Source organism: Talpa occidentalis, unplaced genomic scaffold, assembly GCF_014898055.3.
Source record: "Talpa occidentalis isolate TD23 unplaced genomic scaffold, MPIMG_talOcc4v2.1 talOcc4.13, whole genome shotgun sequence".
In the NCBI taxonomy this organism is placed as follows: domain Eukaryota; kingdom Metazoa; phylum Chordata; class Mammalia; order Eulipotyphla; family Talpidae; genus Talpa; species Talpa occidentalis.
Window position 1 is genome coordinate 11,402,978 of NW_023601322.1, and position 12,028 is coordinate 11,415,005.

The 12,028-nt window shown below is 49.9% G+C and overlaps 1 protein-coding gene across 1 annotated transcript in view; it reads right to left on the bottom strand.

The window, feature by feature from the left end:
• LOC119243745 (O-acyltransferase like protein) overlaps window positions 1-12,028 on the bottom strand; it is a 50,632-nt gene that overhangs the window by 12,010 nt on the left and 26,594 nt on the right. Inside the window, 6 exon segments of the mRNA XM_054694629.1 lie at window positions 847-940; window positions 943-1,035; window positions 1,551-1,683; window positions 2,503-2,522; window positions 6,207-6,363; window positions 9,878-9,979. Coding sequence (XP_054550604.1) covers window positions 847-940; window positions 943-1,035; window positions 1,551-1,683; window positions 2,503-2,522; window positions 6,207-6,363; window positions 9,878-9,979 — 599 coding nt within the window.

The following is a 12,028-nucleotide window of genomic DNA, read 5'->3' on the forward strand; positions in this document are numbered from 1 at the left end:
TGCACCTCTGGCCTATACCTCAGTTCTTGTATGCATAAATAAATCAAAATAAATCTTTAAAAAGAACATGCGAGATGCTAATGCTGAGTTTACAGTGAGTTTGCTTTCTTAGCATAAGTTCAAGCCCAGAGCACAGAACATTCCCCAATCAGAACTAGACACCAAGTCCTTTCTCTAGCCTCAGGGCTGGTTCTCATGTGTTGCTCCGAGGACGAGCCACTTAACCTGGCCGCTCGGACTCCTCACCTGTCCGTGAGGACCTTGCCTTCCATCACCTTCCAGGTCCCTTTCAGGACAAATATTCTGCAACTTGGTGTAGCTGCTTGACTGCTGTCCTATAAGATAACTATCTGCCACAAGACTATTTAAATTAATTAACATTAAATACAATGGCAAATCCCTCTCTGAATAGGACCCGCTGAGATGTGTAGTGGGGTGAGTAGTGGTCCCCCAAAAGGGAAGTGCACCCTGGAACCTCACATGGAATAAGGTCCTTCTTTGCAGGAGGAATTATGGGAAGGAACTCCAGGCGGGTATGACCTGAACTCTTGACCCCGCTGCTGGTCTTTTTTCTCACTTCATTACCCTGCCTGAGTTTCCTCTTCCAGCTTCTAAACCAACTGTGAGAGAGGCTGCCAGTCTTTCTTTCAGGGCCTGCATTTATACATGAACCCGTGCAAGGATCTAAAACAGAATATGTATATCAATACACCAGTTGATGTTTGGGGGTCACTATCATAATTCATTGACATTCCAGCACCCTGGGAGACCTGGGACCCCACATCTTCACACTTGTGGCCTCAGGAGGACCAGCCTGTGAGCCTGGAGCCGCGCCTGGGCATCTACCTCTGTAGCCGTCGGCACACGCCAGCACCACCCAGCCCATGGCCGCCTCCCTCAGGGCCCGGTGGATGGCCTGGCAGAGGGCAGTGAGCTGGGCAAGGAGCTGGCAGAGGCGTCGTCCACCGTGTACGCCAGAGCGACCACGACGAGCAGGGTCAGGGCGGCGCAAGTCCACCCCAGCAGCGCCTGCACCTGCAGGAAGGAAGGTGCTTCAGAGCCGCCAACTTCCTTCTCTGTGTGCCACTCCTGCCACCTTGCCAACCTGAATCCGTGCCCGAATTTGACTAAAACAGAAGTTCAGAGTTGTGGTCACCAGGGGTTACAGTTGGGGCAAGGCAGGGACAGTAGGGTGGGTGGCTTGGTTAAACAGCAACAGTAGATCGAGATGGGGTCGTTCACGCCAAGCCCACCAAGACTTGATGTCTAACCCAACCGCAGTGTCCGCCTCTCCCCAAAGGGGAGTTTTAAAGCAGTCACCCCAGCACTTCCCGGTCAGCACTAGGAGGTCACCTGCACGATGAGAAAACCCCCCTCCCCATCCCCCAAGAGAGGGTTTTCAGCTTTGCCTGAAATAATCCTCTCTTTTGCTAACAACCTTGTCCCACCCTCCTGCTGACGATCAAACACCTTCCATTTTGTGCGAGTTCCCTGCAGAGCCTTCCTACTTGCTAAATGAGGTGCTGCTCAGAGGCAGGAGGGATCCTTACCTTGGTTTTGAGAATGCTTGCCCGGTGGCTTGGGTGCATGAAAATGCCCAGCAGGAGACCCACGAGGAGCGGCCAGAACCGGCAGTAGGGCTTGGTGTAGAACTCCACGAAATACAGCACAGTCACGTCCTCGCTAGGAGACACAGGAAATAGCCAAAGGGTTAGGTTTGATCTGGTTATGGGAAGGGGAATCCTCAGATGTCTGCTGGGGCAAAGAGAAGTTGGGGTGGACATTTGTTCATTTCCTGGGTGATGATCCACGAACGGTGACCTCATGAGGCTGTGTTAGGCCACGGCCGACGGGCAAAACTTCTCCCCTGCCTTGGGCCATCGGATTCCAAGGAAATGTGGTGACCATGTTTATTTATGCTCAATCATGGTTTCTGGTGACTCTGGAAAGGGGTTTTTTGTTTGTTTGTTTGTTTGTTTGTTTGTTTTAAAGATTTATTTATCTATGCATACAGGAAAGGGGGTTTTCAGAAGTGAGCCTCTTCTGAAGAAGCGAACATCTCATGGAAGCTCTGACAACATGGCCTTCCAGACACACCCCTGGCGATTCTGATTCAATTGAGATGATTGTGCTGTTGCTTTCTGAAATCTCTGGGCTGTCAAAATTCTATGGGTGACTCTAATGCACACCCAGAGCTGAGAACCACTGGCCTGGACAGGAGCGAGCCTCCTGGGTCAGCTGGCCATACCCACGCAGGCCGAGGGGCAGGATGCTCCCCGGGCATTTCTTCACTCCATGCCCCTCACAGACATACTGAGCATCGTGTCAGGCGCTGTTCTGGGCTGTTTTGTATCAGTGAGGGCTGCTCAGGTGACCCTGGCACAGATCCCCAAAGACAGTGAAGGGGCAGTCCTGCCCAGATTGAAAGGAAAAGCATTCTGGGGTGAGGGAACAGCACGTGCAAAGGTCTTGAACGTGTGCTTTATGGGAGGAGGTTAGCACCAGTGCGATTGGTCCAGAATCTGCAGAGGGGCGTGAGAGAGGAGGTCAGACTGGGATTCTACTCCGGAGCATTGGCGGCCCTGGAGGAATGTGAGCAGGTCACTGGCCTGGTGAGATTCCCATTGCCAGCACTCTGCGGCACTGAGGACAGAGGAGAGTGGTCCTGCCGGCTTTCTGTTGCGCATACTTCACTGGGGAAGCAAAATTACATAGTGGGCAAAGCGCTAGCTTCAGTTCACCCCTATCCCACTTACTACTAGCCATGTGACTTGAAGGGGGAACCCCAAATTCCTGCTCTCCATTCCCAACAGGGCTCCCCAGCAGAATTTCTCCACTGGAGAAGAGACACAAGGCAGCCACGTGGGGGCGCTCCTTGCCTCCGAGAAGCATTTCATTACACCAATGACCCAGTGTAAGTTGAAAGCTTCGGGAATTTAGAAACAAGGAGTCAATTTTCCCATCCAGGCTCAACATTCCCACCCAGTAGTTCCTTGAAGCGATGCGTAAGTGCAAACAGTCCTCCCCAGGGGCTCTGGCATTTCTGCGGGCCTGCAAGGGCCTGGGTGGGGGTATAGTAGGAGGTACCTTGCTTCTGACAGAGCTGCGACAGGAAGGTGATAAACCAGTGTGAGCGGCAGTGAGTGGCAGTGAAAGATGCCAAGAAGAGTGCAGCTCCCAGGAGGAGAAGGACATGTTTACTTCTGCAAAGAACAGAGGAACAAAGGTCAGAGCACATTGACAGGAGCGCCCTTCAGTTTCCTTCCCGGCAAAATGTGTAATGGTATTTTTTAATTTTTTTTTTTTTTTTTTTTTTTTTTTGGGTAGAAGAACTAGTGCTATCACCTCGATGGCCTGAGTTTGAGCCCCAGGCCAGGGAGCTGACCCACATATGGGGCAGCAGACCTCTCCTGTCTCATCTGCTGCTCCCCTCAGCAGTGTCTTTCAATAGATTTTCCTGTTCTGCTCCCCACTCTGTCTCTGATGAATCCTCTCTCTCTCTCTCTCTCTCCCCCTCTCCCTCACACCCCAAAATGTGTGATGATAAAAGGCTCAAAACCCTGCCGATCAGAGGCACTTCCTGCCAGGACTGCCTTTGAGGGAGGCTGACGTGAGTGGTGTGGCTGTGGCTGAGCAGGGGAGAGCTGGGCTGGCGTGGGAGACTCTGAGTTAGCCTTTGGACTTGACATTTACTATCTGCCTGACCTTCAGCAGGACATAGAACTTGAGTTTCCTCATCCAGACAGGGAGAGCAACGGCGTCCTTGACTGTCCAACCCTGACATTTACTGTGCAGACCAAAGTGATACCAAGCTCAGGAGTGTCCCTTGTCACCTACGAAGTATTATATGGACATGAGTGGTGGTTATTTGGGGAGAGTTGGCTGTCAGGCGCAGTGGGACACAGGAGACACAGGCGCCCACTGCAGGACAGGGACATAATAGGCTAAGAGGGGCTGTCTGGGGGTTCCCCCCACCTTAATATAGTCCGAGACAAACACCTGGCTGCAGGTGGTTCATGTGGGAGTAGGACTGTCAGGCATGGGTGGTGGAAAAGGGAGGCAGGACAACATGAGGATACAATGCATTTTTCCAGAATGTTCACATTATGAAATACACTGAAAACTGTGCTGGGAAATGAATGAGGGAAGCATTTTCCTTTTATTCCCCCCACCAACACCCCTTTGCTCCTTTCTCCCTCCCCTGTCCCTCTTAGCCTCAGAACCCTCACTTCAATTATGAGTCACCACCATTTTACTCATTTCGTAAGTATTTTACTTTGTCAGATTGCCCCCATGTAAATGTCCAATGTTTGTCTCTGTCGTTCTGACCTGCTTCACTTCACATGATCCCCCAAAACCTTCCGTGTCATCCACGAGATGGGTAAACACCAAAAGACTAACAGCAAATTCACCTTTTTTTGAGGGAGTGGGTTTACAGTGACCTTCGCCTCTCTTCGCCCCGGTATTTTCTGAAATTGAACATGTACTTTAACAACAACAATAACAAATTTTAAAATGGCACCAACAGTCCATAAACTTTAATTTTCTCCAAGAATTACTGATACGGGGCCTCCCCGGTGGCGCAGCGGTTGAGCACTGGGTTGCGAAGCTGCCCGCAGCCTCTGCAGCGCTGGTTCGATCCCCAGCTGCTCCCCGGCCACCAGAGGAGGGTCCCACATGGCGCGCAGACCTCTCCTGCCGCCCGCTGCTCCCCTCAGCAGTGTACCTCGGTCCTTCTGCCTGCTCTGCTCCCCGCTCTGGCTCTGGTGAATTCTCTCACCCTCCCACGCTTCTGACTGTGCCCAGTGCTTGTATAAATAAATAAATAAATAAATCTTTAAAAAAAAAAAAAAGACGAAGAAGAATTACTGAATCCTTAGTGTTTTTCTAAAACTAACAAAAAAATTAAGGGGCAAACTATCCCAGGTGAGAGTGGGTGCTGTGCATGGCTTCACTCTTCCCACAATAGGTCACGAGCACCACAAAATTGTTCTTACCCTTTGACCTAGCAATTCCACCTGCAAGAGGCAGAGTTGTGCATTCAAGACACTCACTCACAGTGATGAAAACCTCGGAGCCATCCCGCAGAGGCGCAGCCTTCAAAATGGCACATGAACCCTAAAACTGACAAGTGTGCGGCGCACGTCAACATGGAAGTGTTGAGAAAGCTGAGCGCTAGCTAACACACAGGCACGGTGATGGTCTTGGCAAGGCCACACCATGGCACAGACTGGACAGGAGACCTGTCCCTCGGGTGCAGGGTCCAATCTCTCCAGGAGGGATGGGGTGGGGCAGAAGCGGCTTTATTCTCCGGAACCCTGGAGAGAATGGCCCCCAGGCAAGTGAAAAAGAGACACAGGTTAAGTGTTTCCCACCAACATGAACAGTCAAGAGCAGGTCTCCGTGGGGAGCTCTGCACACACTCAAGGCCTGGCAGCCTCCCGCGTCCTCTGGCAAGTCTCTCAGGGAGGACACTGCCTGTGTCCCAACCAGTCAGCCCCGGGAAGAGACCATACTCTCCTCCATGGCCCTGGTCACAGGTGGCCCACCCGGGGCCCACTCAGGAGGATGCCGGGCACCCTGTGAAGCTGCAGGGACAGGAAAGAGCCGAGGGCCTGGTTGGTAAGAGCTTAGGTGCATCCCCTTGGGCCCCCTTCAGCAACTCCTTCTGCAGTGGCACATGCAGGCAGATGCAAAATGAGAGCTCGTTCCCTTTCCTTCCCTCCAAGTTCTGGTGAGGTCACAGGGGCCTTAGGGAAGTCACCTGTATATACCGACCTGACTGCTCTGTCTGATCTGACTTGGAAAGGAATAAAATTCACTTGGGGGCATGTGATGCCACGTTGTCTTTCCAGACAGGATTTCTCTGTGGAGATAAATAAGTGTCTGCCCCCTCAGGGATGGAGCAGCCTCAGCTGCATCCGGGACATGCGCCCACACGGCTGACCCCTCAGTGCCCACTGCTCCCTCCCACCACCTTGCAGAGTAATGGCCCCTGCGAAGACAGGTGGGGTTGCACCCACTCCTTCACAAGAGGCCAGTCCCCCTGCTCACAGCCACCTTCCTACAGCATCACGACTACTCCAGAACATGCCAGAAGAAAGGGGCCCAGGCACAAATGGGCCCTTGGAAAACAGGCCACTCCATGTGAAGTGAAACCCGCCCTGCGCCCATCTGCCCCTGGCCAGCCCATGGCATGGACTTACCGCCCTCTGCACTGACAGGAAGTTATTTAGCAAGAGCAGGTTCCTCCACCACGCTTGGTGACAGTTATCCAGGTGGGACTTGGGCACTTCCCAGATGGGTCCCCAGGGAACGAGGGAGAACAGCCCCCATAGTGAATACAGGTGAAGAGGCTGCAACCTGGCAGAAGGGGCCTGGAGTGAGGACGTGATGCCCATACAGACCACTGGGCGCAGAGAAGGGGACAGGGCTCCGCAAGGATCGTGCTGGGTGTGCCAGCCTCCCCTTCCCTCAGCTCAAATGTCACACACCCCTGGGGCCAAAGTCTTTTCTTGAGCCAGCCCTTCTCATGCACTGGCTCTGGAGCTGCAGCTGCAAAACCCACCCTGCAGGGCTTTTCACAGAGGGAGCCATGCATGCCGGGCCCTGCCATAGGAGCTTTCAAGATATTTCTAAGCCTCACAACACTCCAGTCACGCAGCTGTCAGCTCCATTTTACTGATGAGCAAATTATAGCTCAGAGAAGTTGGAGTAACTCCCCCAAGGCGTCCCGACCACATAGCAGTCCTCACTAAACCTCATGGACTAGTTCTGGAAACTGCCATTCTGTCCGAGCTAGACATTTTCATCACAAATGATTTTTAAAACGATGATTTTTTAGTGGTCTCTAGTAGGAATAATCACACAATTTTAAGCATCTGGAACATCTACACTCATTTCCCGTAAGATAACTGTTGCTCTGATTTTCCCCTAGAAGTTGGGTTTTGGAGTTTTCTTATAACCTCCAGTAGCTCCCAACTGGTCTCCAGTTTTTCTCCCCTGACTTCCTACAGTCTGTTATCTGCGCTGCAGCCAGGGGTTCTTGCAAAATATGAAGCCTGACCATGCACTCCACTCCTGGCACTCTGCACAGGTCTCTACTTTAGGATAAAGTGGACCTGCCTTTGGGGGGTCCACAGGCCCACCCGGCCATCCCCACCCCACCCCACCTCTCACATCTCCCTCCTGCTGGTCTCGCTTGCTCACGCACTCAGCACTGTGGGAATCTCTGAGGCTCTTTAAGTGCACAGACCACTCTTCCTCTGCAGGAGCTTTGCCAATGCACCTTCTTCCCTCAAGTAGTTTCCTGGCTTGGAACATCCCCTTACTTCCTTCAAGGCTCTTGACAAAGTCACCTTCCCAGAGGAAGACCCCATCTCTCTTCCTGCTCCAAAATATCATTTTGTGCTAAGGGTAAGATTCCAGACCCTTCTCATAAATGTATTTGCATATTGCAACTTAATGTGGCATATTGATTGTCTCGGTTCACCAGGACATAACCTCCGTGTGTCAGTCTATCTGTGTGGTTTATTAGCTGCCTAGTCCTGAGGGCTTAAGACAAGCTGATGCATGGTGTGCCCCCGCCCCGCCTGCCCTGCAAACAGAGAGAGTGGACAAAGGCTCTTATCTCCAGCCTTCTTGGAGGCAAATAGTCCAGTAATGAACCATAATGGGGTAATAGCAGCAAGTGCTTGAATGAGAACATCAACATGGCAGCTTTCCCCTGGGTTTACCTTAAGGAGGGTGAGTTCAAACTGTGTGTAGGGGATGCTTCCCCTGCTTCCCAACAGTGTCATCCCAGGCGGGACTCATTCTCTTCCTGGCTCCAATCTGGCCTTCTTCTAAAAATCCCTAGCTCAAAAATACCACCACCATCCACACAGCAGTCGGATGCTTGCTCATTCGGCCAAGCGTCTGAGTGTCCTTGATTTGCCTCTCTCCAAATGCCCAAGGCCAGTGGCCAGTCCATCTCCTGCTCTCCTGCCTAGATAGTGCCCTTGTTTTGACTCACTGGTGTCCTTGCTTCCATCTTGCCCCTTAAGGTCTTACTGCACCTCCCCCAATTACACCCCCATGCTCTTCCTGCCCCCCACTAATGCTCTATCTGCTGCTAATTAAACATTTCCAGCTCCAGGAATTCCCTCTGAAGCGTGTTTCCCAACAGAAGCCGCCATGTTGTTGGCTTCTCTTCCCAACCCCCAAAGAACCCACCTGAGCACTTATCACCTGAACGCCAGTCCCCCTCCTCTAGACCTCAGGGCAGGACAGGCCACTTAACCCAGTGCCATGCACCCAAAAGATATTGAAAGAATAAGCATCTGCCCTTCACAGGATGAGGCCATATTTAACAGAGCTTAGAAGAAGCCACAAAGGCTAATAGGGGAAAGAAATCAATAAAGGCCTACGCCTTAGGTCATACTCATTCTTAACCTACTTACAGGAAAAGTTATAAAGTACAGACAAGAATAATGACAGCTTATTGAAGGTTAACTATGTGGCCCCCACTTTTCTAAGTCCTCTTCATCTGTTATCTCAGGGAATCTTCACAAGAGTCCAGTGAAGTGAACGCCATTTGTAGGAAAATCAGAGTAAGTTCTTCCTGTAGGGATGCCATCTTAGTTCTACAACCAGTAACAGGTCTTCGGCCCTGGGGGATATCTCCAGTGTCCCCCTTGTGTTTTTCATGTGTATTAACCTGTACTCGTGATCCAGACACGGCGTCACTGATTTCAGTAGAACAAAGTCGCATGTGGCCTGTTCTCCAGACATGTGGTGTCATTAGTCCCACTCAAGGATCACACGCACAAAGCAGGGCCCAAGGAGACTCCTGTAAGGCAGGGCAGTGTGGATCCTGCCTCGACCTGAAGCCTAACCACTGGCTCCTGTACTGAGGACACCAGTATGTAATTTGCTCTTAATTAATAAGTGTAATTAATGGACATGCCTACTGCATTCATCAGATTCAAACCACCTTCTCAATTTGGGGAAACTTACTTGTTCCCACAGCTACACACTCTATTCTCCCCATTTTTGAAATATGAAAACTTAAGCACAGAAAGGTTAAGACACTCAAAGTCACACAGCTGATATATCATTGAGCCCTGATACAAGTCCAGCGGACAAATACTGGAGTCAGCGCTCCTCCACTTCATTTCACCAGCCCAGAAGATTGTTTCAACACCCGTATCTCGTGAGAGTGCCATGTAACGAGAGGGGCATGGACTATGAGCAATGAGAGCAGGAGTCAAAGTCAGCAACTAAGCATGACTTAGAAAATATATAAATGGGGGGGGGGTTTGGATTACATGAGAAGAAGTTTCCTTTTGTCTCTAAACTTCTACTGTCTTATCACATTCCTGTCCCCTGCTGTCCCACTGCTGCCATGGCCCGTCCCAATTGTTCAGTCCCTTCTGCCCCAGCCAAGCACACGTTCTAGGGATCATTATCCTCTACCTCCCTCTCAGCAGGACAGCCATGGTCAAGCTCCCACCGGCCCCTCTCCTAATTGCATATTATTTTATTTTTATCATTCCCACTAGTACTCTTATTTACAAGACTAATCACTACTCATTTACAGGAGTCATGCAAATTCTTCTGTTGATAGACTCCATGGGAATCTGACAGCACATTTCTTGAAACCTGTCATCCATCAGCTGAGGAATAAGGATGTTTTTGCCAGTGGAAGATACTAGTTTTCATGGGATTTCTCCTAATAGAATTTGAACTATATTAAACCAGTCAAAAATAAAGTGTGTAAAAGGAAATCAATCATGTCTCCCGGTTTATTTTCCTTTGAAGTTTTCTTCAGAAGCAAGCTAAAGACCAAGAACTAATAAATTATTACACTGCAGTAATGAATTGAGGAATTACCTACCTTGTAAGGCGACTGAAAAAGTATCTCAGTACGCTACAAAGGGTTATTCCTTTGTCTGAATTCTGATGCATTTTTAAAAATGACTTTGCATTTCACCAACCACTGAGAGACAAAGAAAAACAGTCACAGGAATTACTTATCAAGGATACAGCTCAATGTGTGAGAGATTCATTTTGGTTGTCTCTATCGGAACACAATAGGTTATGCCGAAATAACTGAGCATCTCCAAGACTTAAAATGATACTGTTGTTTTTCTTGTTCACACTACGTTAGCTCAACTGGTGACCTTGGGTCAGCATCTTCCTCATCAGGGATCCCAGGCTGATGGAGCAGCCACCTTCTGAGAGTTCACCAGTGACTACGGCAGAGAATGAGACAATTGTGGAGGGCTTCAAACCAGCAATTAAATGCTCTAAGTCAGAAGCGAAAAGTTTAATACCAAACCACATCAAGGACGTGTGCCAACCCACCACAGTGGGGCCAGGTATAGAATGTTACCAAGTGCCTGGAGTGGGTGAGCAGTACTAGCATTTCCACACTGGTCTCCTGAGTGACGTCAAGACCTTCCAATTTCCATATTGTCACATCGTTTTCAAAGCCCTTTCACTGATGAGAATGTTTTTGCTTCTCCAGCCACACTAAACTACTTTGGAATAAATGTTTGTTGACTGAATGATGGACTAGATGAATAAACAACCCTGCTAGGTAAAAGGGAAGATCCTACCATTCCTGCCAGCCTAGTCTGGAATTGAGAATGAGGTGGGTTGTCCCAGATCACAGTTAGAATTCTTACCCATCAGCATACCCGGATGACAAAGTCATCAAGCAGCTAAAGAGAGCCAGGCTAGTCCTTCAGGTTATAACCCAATGGTAAGCAAGTTTGTGAGTGTCTTTCCCAACCTTTTGACATTTATACAATAATTCTTGAGTGGGGGGAGGGGTTCCCCAGCAAACTAATGTATTTCCTATTGTGAAAGAGAGGTGTGTGTGTGTGTGTGTGTGTTGGGCAGACTCTCAACAGATCATGGAGAGCAAGAAACATCTTTATTCTTTGCCAGCTAGATTTTGTTGTGAAATGCAGCAAATAGGATTCACTTTAACAGGAGAAAATGTGTAGCAACATCTAACAGAGAACCTGAGATGGGGGAGGGCTGCCTCAGTGCAGCTGCCTCTTACTCGCAGGGAATTGTGAACCAGGGGCCTGAACAATCCTTTCTTTTCAGTCTGACTGGCTCCTCTCTGCCAGCTTGGTTGCTAAGCAAGCCGGGCCCCCCTCTGTGCGTGGGCATGCACTGCCCAGCCTTCAAAGAGGAGACACAGAGAGCGCCTGCAGGAAAACAGGCTCCGAGCAAGAGAAATATTTGCTCTAGGGACAGGCTGGGAAAGAGTGAAATCATGCCGCAGAGATGCATGAAGCCAGCCTGAGACACAGAAAAGGATTCCAAAACCATCACCAGTGATCACGACATCTTTGGTTTTATATGTGAACGTGTCAGAGACTTGGTGCTTAGGACCTGGTTTGGGCCTAAAACAATACATTTAAGCTCAGATTCTCACTCTCCTGGGGGGAGTGAGACAAATGATTTCATCTCCAGAAATCAACTCAGATTCTCATCTGTAAAAATCACACACACACATACACACACACTCTCACAATGGAAACCCAACAGGTGGTCCTTGTTTGCTTTACCCATTGACATACACTCAGGGCCCAGAACCATGTCCGCAAATAGGCCGTCCATAAATCATGGTCGGATGGAGGAATGCTTAGCTTTTTCTTTTTTTTTTTAAATTTAGTTATTCATTTACACAAGAACTGGGGTACAGGCCAGATGCACGGGATGGTGAGAGGAGAACAGGGAGACTGACGAAACGCACTGCTGAGGGGAGCAGCGGGCCAGACAGGAGAGTTCTGCCACGCCATGTGGGACCCTCACTGGCCAGGATCGAACCGGCGCTGCAGAGACTGAAGACAGCTTCACAGCGCAGCGTTCAACCGCCTGCACCACCAGGGGAGGCCCATGCTTAGCTTTTGATAAAATCAGCTGCCATCTACCATGACCACCTCCCTAAGAAGGGATATTTGACCCATAATTGTCAGAGACAAGCCAGTACTCTGGCTAAGAGCACTGACTCTGGAGTCAGAGTGCC